This window comes from Balaenoptera ricei, chromosome 7, assembly GCF_028023285.1.
Source record: "Balaenoptera ricei isolate mBalRic1 chromosome 7, mBalRic1.hap2, whole genome shotgun sequence".
NCBI lineage: Eukaryota > Metazoa > Chordata > Mammalia > Artiodactyla > Balaenopteridae > Balaenoptera > Balaenoptera ricei.
Window position 1 is genome coordinate 18,547,899 of NC_082645.1, and position 13,244 is coordinate 18,561,142.

Here is a 13,244-nt window from a genome sequence, read left to right on the forward strand (position 1 = left end):
CATTAATTCTGCTAGCAAGATCCTTAATGTGTGTTTTACATTTAAGTTACTGACGTAGGTTTCATCTAAAGAGATTGAAAACATGACACACAACCTCAAATGGCTCTTAAAAGACCTCTCTGCTATAATTCTTCCTCAGCTGCCTTTGGGTCATGATACTCAGGCTTAGGCCATCACACTGCCTGCCCGTGGTCAGCTGGATATTCCATTCCTTTCTGATTTAGTAAAATAATCTTTCACTAGAAACACACATGAACTTTTTCAGGGATCAAAGAAATCAGAAATCTGTTTTCCACCCATCTGATCACTAGGCTTCTTGCACGGCAAAGCAGCAGAAGAAACCCTCTACATACACCTCACCTAAACAAGAAAGACAAAACTGAAACCATTTCCACTAAGATCAGGAACAAGACAAGGTTGCCCACTCTCACCACTATTATTCAACATAGTTTTGGAAGTTTTAGCCACAGCAATCAGACAAGAAAAAGAAATAAAAGGAATCCAAATCGGAAATGAAGAAGTAAAGCTGTCACTGTTTGCAGATGACATGATACTATACATAGAGAATCCTAAAGATGCTACCAGAAAACTACTAGAGCTAATCAATGAATTTGGTAAAGTAGCAGGATACAAAATTATTGCACAGAAATCTCTTGCATTCCTATACACTAATGATGAAAAATCTGAAAGTGAAATTAAGAAAACACTCGCATTTACCACTGCAACAAAAAGAATAAAATATCTAGGAATAAACCTACCTAAGGAGACAAAAGACCTGTATGCAGGAAATTATAAGACACTGATGAAAGAAATTAAAGATGATACAAATAGATGGAGAGATATATCATGTTCTTGGATTGGAAGAATCAACACTGTGAAAACGACTATACTACCCAAAGCAATCTACAGATTCAATGCAATTCCTATAAAACTACCCCTGGCATTTTCCACAGAACTAGAACAAAAAATTTCACAATTTGTATGGAAACACAAAAGACCCCGAATGGCTAAAGCAATCTTGAGAAAGAAAAACGGAGCTGGAGGAAGCAGGCTCCCAGACTTCAGACTATACTACAAAGCTACAGTCATCAAGACAGTATGGTACTGGCACAAAAACAGAAATACAGATCAATGGAACAAGATAGAAAGCCCAGAGATAAACCCACGCACATATGGTCACCTTATCTTTGATAAAGGAGGCAAGCATATACAGTGGAGAAAAGACAGTCTCTTCAATAAGTGGTGCTGGGAAAATTGGACAGCTACATGTAAAAGTATGAAATTAGAACACTCCCTAACACCATACACAAAAATAAACTCAAAATGGATTAAAGACCTAAATGTAAGGCCAGACACTATCAAACTCTTAAAGGAAAACACAGGCAGAACACTCTATGACATAAATCACAGCAAGATCCTTTTTGACCCACCTCCTAGAGAAATGGAAATAAAAACAAAAAGAAACAAATGGGACCTAATGAAACTTAAAAGCTTTTGCACAGCAAAGGAAACCAGAAACAAGACGAAAAGACAACCCTCAGAGTCGGAGAAAATATTTGCATATGAAGCAACTCACAAAGGATTAATCTCCAAAATTTACAAGCAGCTCATGCAGCTCAATATCAAAAAAACAAACAACCCAATCCAAAAATGGGCAGAAGACCTGAATAGACACTTCTCCAAAGAAGATATACAGATTGCCAACAAACACATGAAAGAATGCTCAACATCACTAATCATTAGAGAAATGCATATCAAAACTACAATGCAATATCATCTCACACCGGTCAGAATGGCCATCATCAAAAAACCTACAAACAATAAATACTGGAGAGGGTGTGGAGAAAAGGGAACCATCTTGCACTGTTGGTGGGAATGTTAATTGATACAGCCACTATGGAGAACAGTATGGAGGTTCCTTAAAAAACTAAAAATAGAACTACCATACGACCCAGCAATCCCACTACTGGGCATATACCCTGAGAAAACCATAATTCAAAAAGAGTCATGTACCACAATGTTCATTGCAGCTCTATTTACAATAGCCAGGACATGGAAGCAACCTAAGTGTCCATCGACAGATGAATGGGTAAAGAAAACGTGGCACATATATACAATGGAATATTACTCAGCCATAAAAAGAAACGAAATTGAGTCATTTGTAGTGAGGTGGATGGACCCAGAATCTGTCATACAGAGTGAAGTCAGAAAGAGAAAAACAAATACCGTATGCTAACACATATATATGGAATCTAAAAAAAAAAAAAAAAACGGTCATGAATAATGTAGGGGCAAGACGGGAATAAACACACAGACCTACTAGAGAATGGACTTGAGGATACGGGGAGGGGGAAGGGTAAGCTGGGACAAAGTGAGAGAGTGGCATGGACATATATACACTACCAAATGTAAAACAGATAGCTAGTGGGAGGCAGTCGCATAGCACAGGGAGATCAGCTCTGTGCTTTGTGACCAGCTAGAAGGGTGGGGTAGGGAGGGTGGGAGGGAGGGAGACGCAAGAGGGAAGAGATATGGGGATATATGTATATGTATAACTGATTCACTTTGTTATAAAGCAGAAACTAACACACCATAGTAAAGCAATTATACTCCAATAAAAACGTTAAAAATAAATAAACAAACAAACAAAAAACAAGACAGACAAGTTGGGCTAAAATTTCTCCAGTGTTCTTTTCTAAACAGCCCAGTTATAATGGGAAATTTCTTATAATATTGTCGCTAATCCCAACTCAAAATAAATTAAAAAACAATGATGCCTGAACGAGGAAGAAAATGAAGGTTTCCCCCTCCCTAAAAGGCCCCGCACAGACACACTGACGGATGACAGGCGTTTACGTACCACGTCCACACCACTCCCGACTTGGTGAGGGCCAGGGAGAACTGTGCCCCGCACTCGATCTGACACACCCCCTGTCCATTTAGTCTCTCAATGTTCTGGGGAATGTTACAGCCTTCGCTTCCTCCCCGGCCCAATTTTCCAAAGTCACCATCGCCCCAGGAAAATACCAAACCTAGGTTTAAAAATATATGCTTTAGGCCAGTGTCTCACAATGTTCCTCCCCCAGCAATGTGGAGTCAGGACAGGACTCACCTTCATCAGTCAGAGCCAGGGTCTGTGCATCTCTACTTCCACACGCCACCTGGATTACTCTGTGACCAAGAAGGACTTTCACCTACTCAATCACAAATTTAAAAACAGAATCAAGCACAGGCACTAAGAAAGCAAGGGGGATTTTTTCCCCACAGACTGAAAGCCAACACTGCTCATGTCTTTATGAACTGTCCTAGACTGGGAGCTTATCTTCTCTGGAAATCAGCAGGTGGTAAACTTTCTGCAAGCAACAAAAATGTGTATAATCACCATTTTGGGCTTCAGCTGTGTTGTGTTATCCCCATGTCCCAAGCGGCCGTACTCTCCGAGGCCCCAGGTGTACAGTTCACCACTGGACGTGAGGGCTGCACTGTGCGAGCTCCCACAGGCAATATCCCGGATTCGCTTGGTTTTCAGGGCCTCTATCAGCCGTGGCTTGTCACAGTTCCTAAAGCAAGATTAAATAATATTCCCTATAATCAATCCAGCCTCTTTAGAGAAGAAAGAAAAGGACATCAACACTGATCCACAATTAGTCAAAACAACATCTTGAGATTAAGTTAACTATCACACCTTAGGACATGTGAGGCCAAACCACATTCAGAGATATTTTTTAAATATTTTTTTAAGCTCCGTTTTCATAAATAACCCATCCTATTCAATTTTCTATAAAAAACTATCAAAAAGCATTCACTATTATTAACAGTAACAGTCTCTTATTAGCAAGTAATGAAGAAAATATTCTTACATTCTACTGAAGTGTCCAAGTTTGCCATCATCACCTTCACCCCAGGAAAACACTTTCCCATCAACAGTTAAAGCTGTAGCGTGCCGTCCACCTGCAACATTCACACAGAGGGAGGCTGCCGAAGTCGGTTTACAAAAGTTAACAGCACAACTACCTGTTTTGCCTGGCATGCAGTATGTGTGAATATGTGTTGAATAACTGAGTAAATAAGATCAACATTTCAGCGTGACAAATATATAAAATAAGTGAACATTTACTAAACTACAAAGTTTAAGTCCTAGAAAGAATTTTACTCGCAAAGAAGCAGCAAAATGATGCTATTTATTAATGGGGTTGCTGCTATGTTAAATATATAAAAGATCAAAATTCAGATGGAAAAATAAGTACATTTGTGTTTAGACAAATTATCAAATGCAGTGGCACTTGGGCTTCTGTGAAATGCACCTCAAGAATGGAATTATTTAAGCAGAAGTACCATCAGTTGCAATTAAGGCACTGTGCTCACTCTTCGCAAAACAATCAGCTCATGCTTTTCCCCAGCACGGCTCACTCCCCCAGGGCATCCACCCCAGCTCAGGACTGAAGAGCGTTTCCTCTCTGTCACTGTGTCCACCAGTTCCTAGGCTCCTAATACCCATGCGCACCCTATCCCTTGCCAACAGAGCCCACATGATCCAGGGCAATGTGCTCGGCTAAAAGCCACGCTTCCCAGACTCCCCTGCCCAGAGAGGATGGTGACAGAGATGCGATAGGAGTGAGTGAGGCTTCCAGAAAAGCTCTCTGGAGAGGCGGAGTGGGCCTGAGGAAAAGGCCTATCTTATACGTTCACCTGCAGCTGGGGTGGTGGACAGCAAGCCAGTGCTCCTCACAGGTACTGGGGCTGCCGCCCTGGCCCTGGGCCCCACGTCCAGGTTTTTACAGAGAATGGTAAAATGCCATCTTGCTCAAGCCACTACCGTTTGGATTTTCTGTTATAAGGGGGTTAAATCTAACCCTATCCAGTACAGACACGAACTCAGTTTGTATCTAATTCAGTTCATTTCCTCAGAGGCCAAGCACAGTGTTTTGAAATGATACTCAATAAAAGTTTCCTGAATTGAGGCAGTGTGATTTTTTTTTCTTTAAATGGTTCTTTCTTATCACTGGAATTTACAGATACTGGGAATCTGATCAAAGTTACAGGCTCTTTCCCCAGAAAAATAACACGTATTTAAGCACAGAACGTGATGACTGCAGAGATGCTATGAACTTTAGACCACAGCTCCGAGACTAAAAGCCCCCTCCTCTGGTGAGGTATGCCCCGCACGCCTGGATCGCCAGCAACCACTGGTCTCCAGGAGTAATTAAACTCTAGACCACCTGGAGCTTTACATTAACCAACTTTTATTCCTAACAGTTAAGTAAAACTTGAAAAAGAATGCAAAGACACTTTAGGGGAAATTGTTTACGGCCCCAATTAATTACAGAGCACGAACAACAGGCTTATCTGTGTACCAGGGCAAAGCCTGGCCCTTACCTGAGTGAACGGCCACCTTCTTGACCACGTAACTGCTGAGAGCTGTGATCTGTCGAGGAATGGGCACAGTCCCACTGGAGAGGCCCAGCCCCAGCCGGCCATTCGTGGCTTCTCCACAGGCATACACTTTCCCTTCCACTGTCACTGCAAGGAACAGGAGTGAGGAAAGGACTCACTTTTCACAATGCAACAACTATGTTTTCAGTCCTAAGCATCATTGAAAACTTTTTAAATATTAGAATAATCATACCTGCAAACAAACTTTTAGAACCACCAGCCACCTGTACTACATTCAAAGCAGACAGTGTCTCAGAGAATGAAGGAACTTTTATCTAAAACAAGAATTTTTTTAAAAGTAAAGGAGAAAAGAGAGAATGTTATTTACACTTTTAAAATTACAAGTAATCTTACTAGATGGTACAAAGAATTACTGTTAATTTACATGGTTATATTAACCAAAGAAGTTCTTGTCTCTTAGATATACACAAGTATTTTAAGAATGAAATGATATACTGAGATTGACTTTAAAATGAATAGGGGTGAGGCTGTGTAGAAAATAAATACAAAAATGTGACCATCTGCAACTGCTGAAGCTGGAACAGGGACAAGAGGACTCAGGTCCCTATTCTTTCTACCTGGGTACATCTGAACATATCCGTAATAAAAGGCAAAAAATAAAATACACATAATGTGAAGATATAAACAAACATTTGGTAAACTACATTTTATTTCAGGTCGTGTCCTGCTCATTCTTGTTAATTCTGACTAAGAAACTATACACTTAAATTTCTCATTAGAGATGAGTGGGATTTAATTTAAAATTATTAAGGCCCCTGTCTAAGAAGCCTTTATGATTCCTATGTGTCAGAAAGTATCAAACAGTCACTACTACTGTGCAAGAAGAATGTCCATCACAACCGTGAAGCGCCAATCTACCCTTCATGTGCAAACCCCAGAAAGGGCCACGCCCTCAGGACCCCCCAGACAGCCCCTGTCACAGCTGACACATCTCCAAATGCAGGGCAGGGGCCTCAGGAACAAATGTAACTGAAGGCTGCTGAATTACATAAGACTATTTTCATTGTACTAGAACCACGAGACTTAAAATGAATTGAGTTCTAACTTTCCTTTTCAGCTTCTCGGCAATGCAGATAACAAGGGATCTTATGATGGGTGAAGTCTCATGGAGTACTAAGTAGTGGAGACGCTCATCTGAAAAGAAACTGTTCCCAGACCCTAAAATCTGGAGGAGTCTGTCCCTCAGTCAGGAGCCACACTGCATCCAACTCTAGTTCAAATGCACCACTTGCTGTACCTACTCTTTAAAATACCATTATACTCCACAATTTTTACCTCTGCGCTTGTCAAGTCTTTTCAAAAGTGTATGTTCTAGTTTACAAAACAGCAATAATGCAACTATATCTAAAGTGCACTATTTTCCAAGGACAGAGGCTTCTCAGAAACTAAATTTGATAACGTCTATGAGTTCATGTCAAGAACTACTTAAGAAAAGTCAACTTTAAAAATAACATATAAAAGGAAAAACCATTATAAAAACTTCAAGAAGCCTGGCTGTTGCTGGGCCTGTCTGGGCCCGAGCAGCACGGGGTGGCGAGGGCACGGGGTATCGAGCAGGTACCTTGGAGCCCTTCAGCCCTCCCAGCTGGTCCTTGTCATTCAGGCCCCACACAAACACTTTGGTTCTTATCGTAGCCGCCGATTCCAGACCTGCAGCCTTCTTTCTAATAAGGCTAATCAAAGGAAAAATAAAACAGAAATAGAGGTCAGTCAGCGTAAAAAAAAATTTTAAATAAAAAGGAAAACAACCTCAAGCACACAGTTTGCTGGTTACTATCAGAAACTCTTAAAGTTTTGTTTTAATTCAACAAGGCCTGAAGTATACACAGGAGTTAGTGTTCCAGAGGGTCAAAATTTCTAGATACCAGTATGCTACCTTTCAATACTAGAATTTAACCTTAGCTTTTTATTCTGGTGGAGATCTTCCCAAGAGACACTGTGCAGTTCTCTGTCTTCTTGTATACCAAGTTGAACGTGACAGCTTTTACTGCTTTTACAGCAACTACCACCCATCACCTTAACACACAGCTACTGCAGGTGTAACTGGAGAGAATGTTGGTTAATGGCGCCAAGAATCACCACCGGGACTGGCATTGTGGCCACGTCCCTAAACCCCAAACCCTGTTTGGTCATATTTTTCCCCCAAAGAAATAATAAAATGGATGTAGCCACATGACCTCTGATGTACTCAAACACAAACACATGTCCCGAGGCAAAATGCACATTTCTTCCTTCCTTACACCCTCTGCCCACTGTGCTGGCCAGCTGCGCTGGAGGAGGAGGTCCAAACCTCCATTTTGCCAGGGGAGGCCTGCCCAGCCCCCCGAGGCTGGCCATCTCATTCATCCCATCTCCTGGCCTGCCCTCAATGGGTTAAAAGTTTGATCAACAAAGCCCACACATGCTTCAAAATAAAATAAAAATTAAATTAAAAAAAAAATTTTTAAAACATATATAATGACAAAATCACAGCAACCAATGTCCATGCATTAAGTGTTAACTATACTGCTAACACTTGAGAAAAATGGCTATTGTTACTTCCAATTTGTTGTACATCAGAAATAAATTAGATTGAATCAATTAAAAAAAAAAGTCCATCAATTCTTGAACATGATAAGAACACGAAGTACACGGAATAGTGTTAGATTTTCTTGGTTGTCAGTTTGATGCCAGGTGGTAAGAAACTGCCGCTTCTGTGTTTGAGGTTTTGGCTTTTTGCTTTTGTTCTATTTTTATAAGCTACAATAGACAACTGAAGACTCCAGAGATTAGCTTACAGATAGGTAAGATTGTTTAACGTGTTACATACTGATGAATATTTACTTTCAGGGATCAAAATTTTATGGTTTGGGGATAAAAAGGTAGGAAAACTCTCATCCTACACCAGGCAAAGGAGAGCAAGTATATGTACATTTTAACTATTTGAAATACCTTGTAACACAGTGTTACTCAAAAAATATGTAGGGGATTCCACCAGTGTTGAGACGTGTAAGGACTGGTACCATGTAAGCAACAACAGGGGGAACAAATGCCAGTGGATGGTCAGTGAGGGCACACCCCAGTTGGGGGCTTGCCCTGTGGGAGACTGCTTGGACCATTCATTAGTTATTAGCTCATTAATGATATCTGACAGGAAAAAAAATTACATTCAAATATCTAGAATTTCTTTTGTGAATGTATCCAGCTGTGTAAAAATTTCATCTATGAGTAAAGCTCAAACTTTTGTGGTTATTTCACATATATAGCACATGTACTAATTATATTTGTCCAATTCATTTTAGTAACTACCGAATAAGAAAATGTGGCTCTATAATCCTTTCACTTAAAAATCCCAATGATTTATTTAAGTGAAATGTCATTTTCCTCACTTAATTAAATTAATGCATGTAGACACAGTTTGAACTGTAACATATAGTATAACATATATTCTAGATAAGGTAGTGTTATAAGACTATTTTCTTTTCAACTTCTTTGCAAAGCTTCCGAAACGAAACAAGACAGGATCCAAGCCCAAGATCCCTAGAATGACCTGATTTATCACCCCAGTGGCCACCTCTTCATGACTAAGAGTATGTGCTTAATAGCAGTGCAGGGCCAAGCTCCTTTGCTTCAAAAAGACAGACTGCTCACGTCACACACTAGAAGGCACTCAGTGCTAAGGGCCGTGGTCAGCAGAGCTCAGCTGGCACTGCTACCTGCCTCTAGTGGACATATCTGCAAGGACCCAGCCACACCAGCAATACAACAGGAACACCTATCGACTTAGCAATTTCACTTTTAACAATTTATTTGTGAAAAGACAACTTACCTGAGGACAGTAATTGTCTGCACTGTTTGCTGTTGGGACGTAAACAGAGCTCAGAACAGACACTGCACATGAGCCCTCCATACAGGTCTTGGAATAAAAAGCAAAGGTGCACAGACCTGGCAGACATCTTGCTTCACCCTTGGTATATGCTGTTCCCCTGCCAACACCCCTTACTGCCCACTTTGCTTTGATGGGGGGAGTTTTCCCTTGTTCTCCTGACAGCCCAGTGCTCCTTTGCAGACGCTCATAGCACCAGGCCCTTCTCCTTCGTGCACTTCCCACAGCCATGAGGCCACTCTAATGTGTGTGAGTTTGTCTTGTTTTATTTAGCATGTTCACTACAGCATTCACAGGACAGAGAACAGGGCTTAGCCTCCAGTAGGTGTTCAATAAATATATGGTGGATGAATAAATACAGTAATAGTCATCACTACAGGGCTCATACAAAATAAGGAACTGAGTGAGTAAATGAGAACTTAATCATGAAATGAAATATTGCACAAAATAAAATTATACAACGGAAGACTAACGATACAGATATTCTAAAGATGGATGTTGCTCATGGTTGCACAATAATGTAAATTTACTTAATGCCACTGAGCTATACACTTAACAACTGGTTAAGATGGTAAATTTATGTATATTTTATTACAATAAAAAATTTTTAATTTAAAAGTTATTAATAAAATACTTAACAAAAAAGGCTGTAAAATACATACCATACCACACTATCTCCAAAGGAAAACACAATTAGGGACAGATAAAAAAGAAAACTACAAGAATATATACCAAAATATTAACAGTAATATTTCAGGTAGAAAAATTCAACATTTTTTTTTCACTTTTAAGTGAATTTTTCTAAATACAATGTGTTTCCACATTAAATTTTTCCTAAAATTAAATTAAATCATATTTTTGAATATGATTTGAACATTAACTAATATTTAACAAATAATCCTATGGGCACTAAACTATCCTCATTATGAGATACACTCCAATTAAACATTGGCTTTTGAAAGTGAGAGTTTGGGCGTAAGTACCACCAACAGCAAACAGCTCTCACCTCCCACTGTTGCCTTTTTCGTCTTCTTCCTCCTCATTATCTGAAGCTAAGAAAGGAACTGCAGCCAAATCTTCCTCTTCCGCACGTATCCGTCCCAGCAGGATGAGACCATGGATTTTACAATCAATTCCTGAGCTCCTGCACTGCTTTATTGCAATTTCAATATACCTGTGATACTAGATACAAACACAGTAAGCTACAGAGTTTTCAGAATCAAACACATTAGATACTTTAACCTGAGAGAAGGACATATGAGACATGGAATGTGTGGAAAGTTAGAGCCCCTTTACTTAAGTTCTGGAAATACTAGGCAGGGTTGATGCAGCCACATTTGAGTGGGGTTCACTTTCAAAAGAAGTCGTTAATTCACCAAGGATGTCCATCCAAGGCATGGGACTCACAGTGATTTTCTTACTAAAATGAAATAGTATGATAGCCTTACTGAATGACTCCAAAACTTTTCTGTCTTAAAGCTTTCTTAAACCAAGATGATTAAGAAAGAGATTAGGTGTTCAGGTCACAAAGCCTTCATAATTTTTAAAACATAATAAAAATACTTGATTACATACAAATTAGAGAAAACAATACACAGAGCCCCATAACCCCATCACCTAGTTCAACAATTATCAATGGATGACTGATTTTGTTCATATATGGATTATCATAAGAAAATTCCAGGCAGCATGTTGTTTCAAAACTTTAGTATGTATCACTGAAATACAGGCATTTAAAAAATATATCCACAGTACTATTATGATAGCTAAATCAATAATCTTATATCATCTAAATGCTACCAGTGATCAAATTTTCTGATCATCTCATAAACATCTTCTATTTTCGGCTTATCCAAAACGGAATCCAAACAGGATGCAACCTCCCTCTGTTACGCCTTTGCCATTCATTTTTTAAAGTTGCCTCCCTGTCCCACGGAATGCCCCATCCCCCGTACTTGACATTCAGAGTATTCCTCTATTCCTGTATATCATGTGAACAAAGACTGAAGCAGCAGAAAGCACACACAACACCAATGACTTCTTGTTGCCTCAATTAGATTAGATCTAATCAAACCTTAAGATCTACCTATGATGTCACAGGAAGCACAGGTTGAGTGAAAAAGACAAATAGAGAAATGAAAAATTCTACAAGAAAAAAAGACCCTGTTTCTTTCTTTAGCAAGGAAAAACCAAGACAGTTCAGATTTTAATGAAGTGCAAAGTGCAGACACTGCCTGAATCACGATTCAGAGTAACCAACTGCAAAAAACCATTTATTGGATAACTGGGAAAATTTAAACATTGACTGGATATTGTATGATATTAAAGAAAAATTTTTCAGTGTGATGGCACTGTGGTTACATTTTTAAAGTCCTTGTTAGAAATGAATAATTGAAGTACTCACTACTGAAATAAGGCCATGTCTAGAACTTGCTTTAAAACCCTCAAAAAAAAAAAAAAAGGGTGGGTGGGGGGGGAGGACACATGGAGGGAGTTAGTGAAACATGACTGGCCAAAATGTTGATAATCGTTGAAACTGGGTGATAGGTTCATGGAGGATTCAGTATACTTACTATTTTCAGTTATGTTAGAAAATTCCTGTCACAAACCATTTTGATAGGAAAAGCAATGCTAGAAGAAAGAGTCCAGTAGCTTTACAGGAATGGTAATATTCTAGTTCTTAAGTTTGCTGGAGGGATGGAGAGTGGGCCTTGAATTTTCTGAATACTCACAATACTTCATATTTCTCATATACGTGAAATACACTATTCTGTGCTTCTCAAATATTACGTAATAAATTGTTTCGAACTGAAAACTTATTAAAATCAATACACCTTTTATGAATACCTATCTCAGTTACTGAATAAATTATTTCTGTGGTTACTGATTTACTTAAAATACAAAAAAAAAAAAATTCAGTAGCATAATTAAGACAACAGACAAGCTGCATTCCATTACCCAGCAATAAGTTAATAAAATGCACTAAAATGCAATATTATCTTTTCTCAGAAAAACTCAATAATATCTTCAATTTTCATCATTTGCCACTTTATTAATTTATTACCACCATTGGTATTAACTGTTAATTTATTACATGGTATTCCATAAAACAGTTTAATGACATTCAAGAATGAATGGTGTTCCAAAATTTTATTTATTGAAGATGGGAAGAAAATAAACAGAACAAAAACCTTCTGGTGTACCCAAAGGCCAGAGCATCAACTCTTAGACCTGGGGGAAAGTGTTGGTATGGTCCCATAGTCTCTAGATACAAGTTACCAACCTGCCAGCTTGAAAAACTTAACCTATCGCTGGCTGTGTATCAGCTTCTTTAACATAACACACTGGGATCACACTGAACTTGCCTGCCTTTATGTGGGCAGAAAAAAATAATAAAGTAATGATTCTTACCCAAAGAGGCAAAAGACCTGTACACAGAAAACTATAAGATACTGATGAAAGAAATCAAAGACGACACAAACAGACGGAGAGATATACCATGTTCTTGGACTGGAAGAATTAATATTGTGAAAATGACTATACTACCCAAAGCAATCTACAGATTCAATGCAATCCATTTCAAATTACCAATGGCATTTTTCACAGAACTAGAACAAAAAATTTTACAAATTGTATGGAAACACAAAAGACCCTGAACAGCCAAAGCAATCTTGAGAAAGAAAAACAAAGCTGGAGGAACCAGTATCCCTGACTTCAGTCTATACTACAAAGCTACAGTAATCAAAACAGTATGGTACTGGCACAAAAACAGAAATATAGATCAATGGAACGGGATAGAAAGCCCAGAGATAAAGCCACGCACCAATGGTCACCTAATCTATGACAAAGGAGGCAAGACTCTACAATGGAGAAAAGACAGTGTCTTTAATAAGTGGTGCTGGGAAAACTCGACACCTACATATAA

The 13,244-nt window shown here is 39.0% G+C and overlaps 1 protein-coding gene across 6 annotated transcripts in view; it reads right to left on the reverse strand.

The window, feature by feature from the left end:
* The window catches only part of HERC2 (HECT and RLD domain containing E3 ubiquitin protein ligase 2), a 217,936-nt gene that overhangs the window by 61,737 nt on the left and 142,955 nt on the right, over positions 1–13,244 (reverse strand). For all 6 annotated transcript variants that reach the window (XM_059927751.1, XM_059927750.1, XM_059927749.1 and 3 more), the window contains 8 exons: positions 10,326–10,501; positions 7,016–7,127; positions 5,627–5,708; positions 5,377–5,520; positions 3,861–3,951; positions 3,383–3,560; positions 3,113–3,194; positions 2,861–3,032 (listed from right to left, as the gene is read on the reverse strand). In XM_059927751.1, coding sequence (XP_059783734.1) covers positions 2,861–3,032; positions 3,113–3,194; positions 3,383–3,560; positions 3,861–3,951; positions 5,377–5,520; positions 5,627–5,708; positions 7,016–7,127; positions 10,326–10,501 — 1,037 coding nt within the window. The remainder of the gene's footprint in view (positions 1–2,860; positions 3,033–3,112; positions 3,195–3,382; positions 3,561–3,860; positions 3,952–5,376; positions 5,521–5,626; positions 5,709–7,015; positions 7,128–10,325; positions 10,502–13,244) is intronic.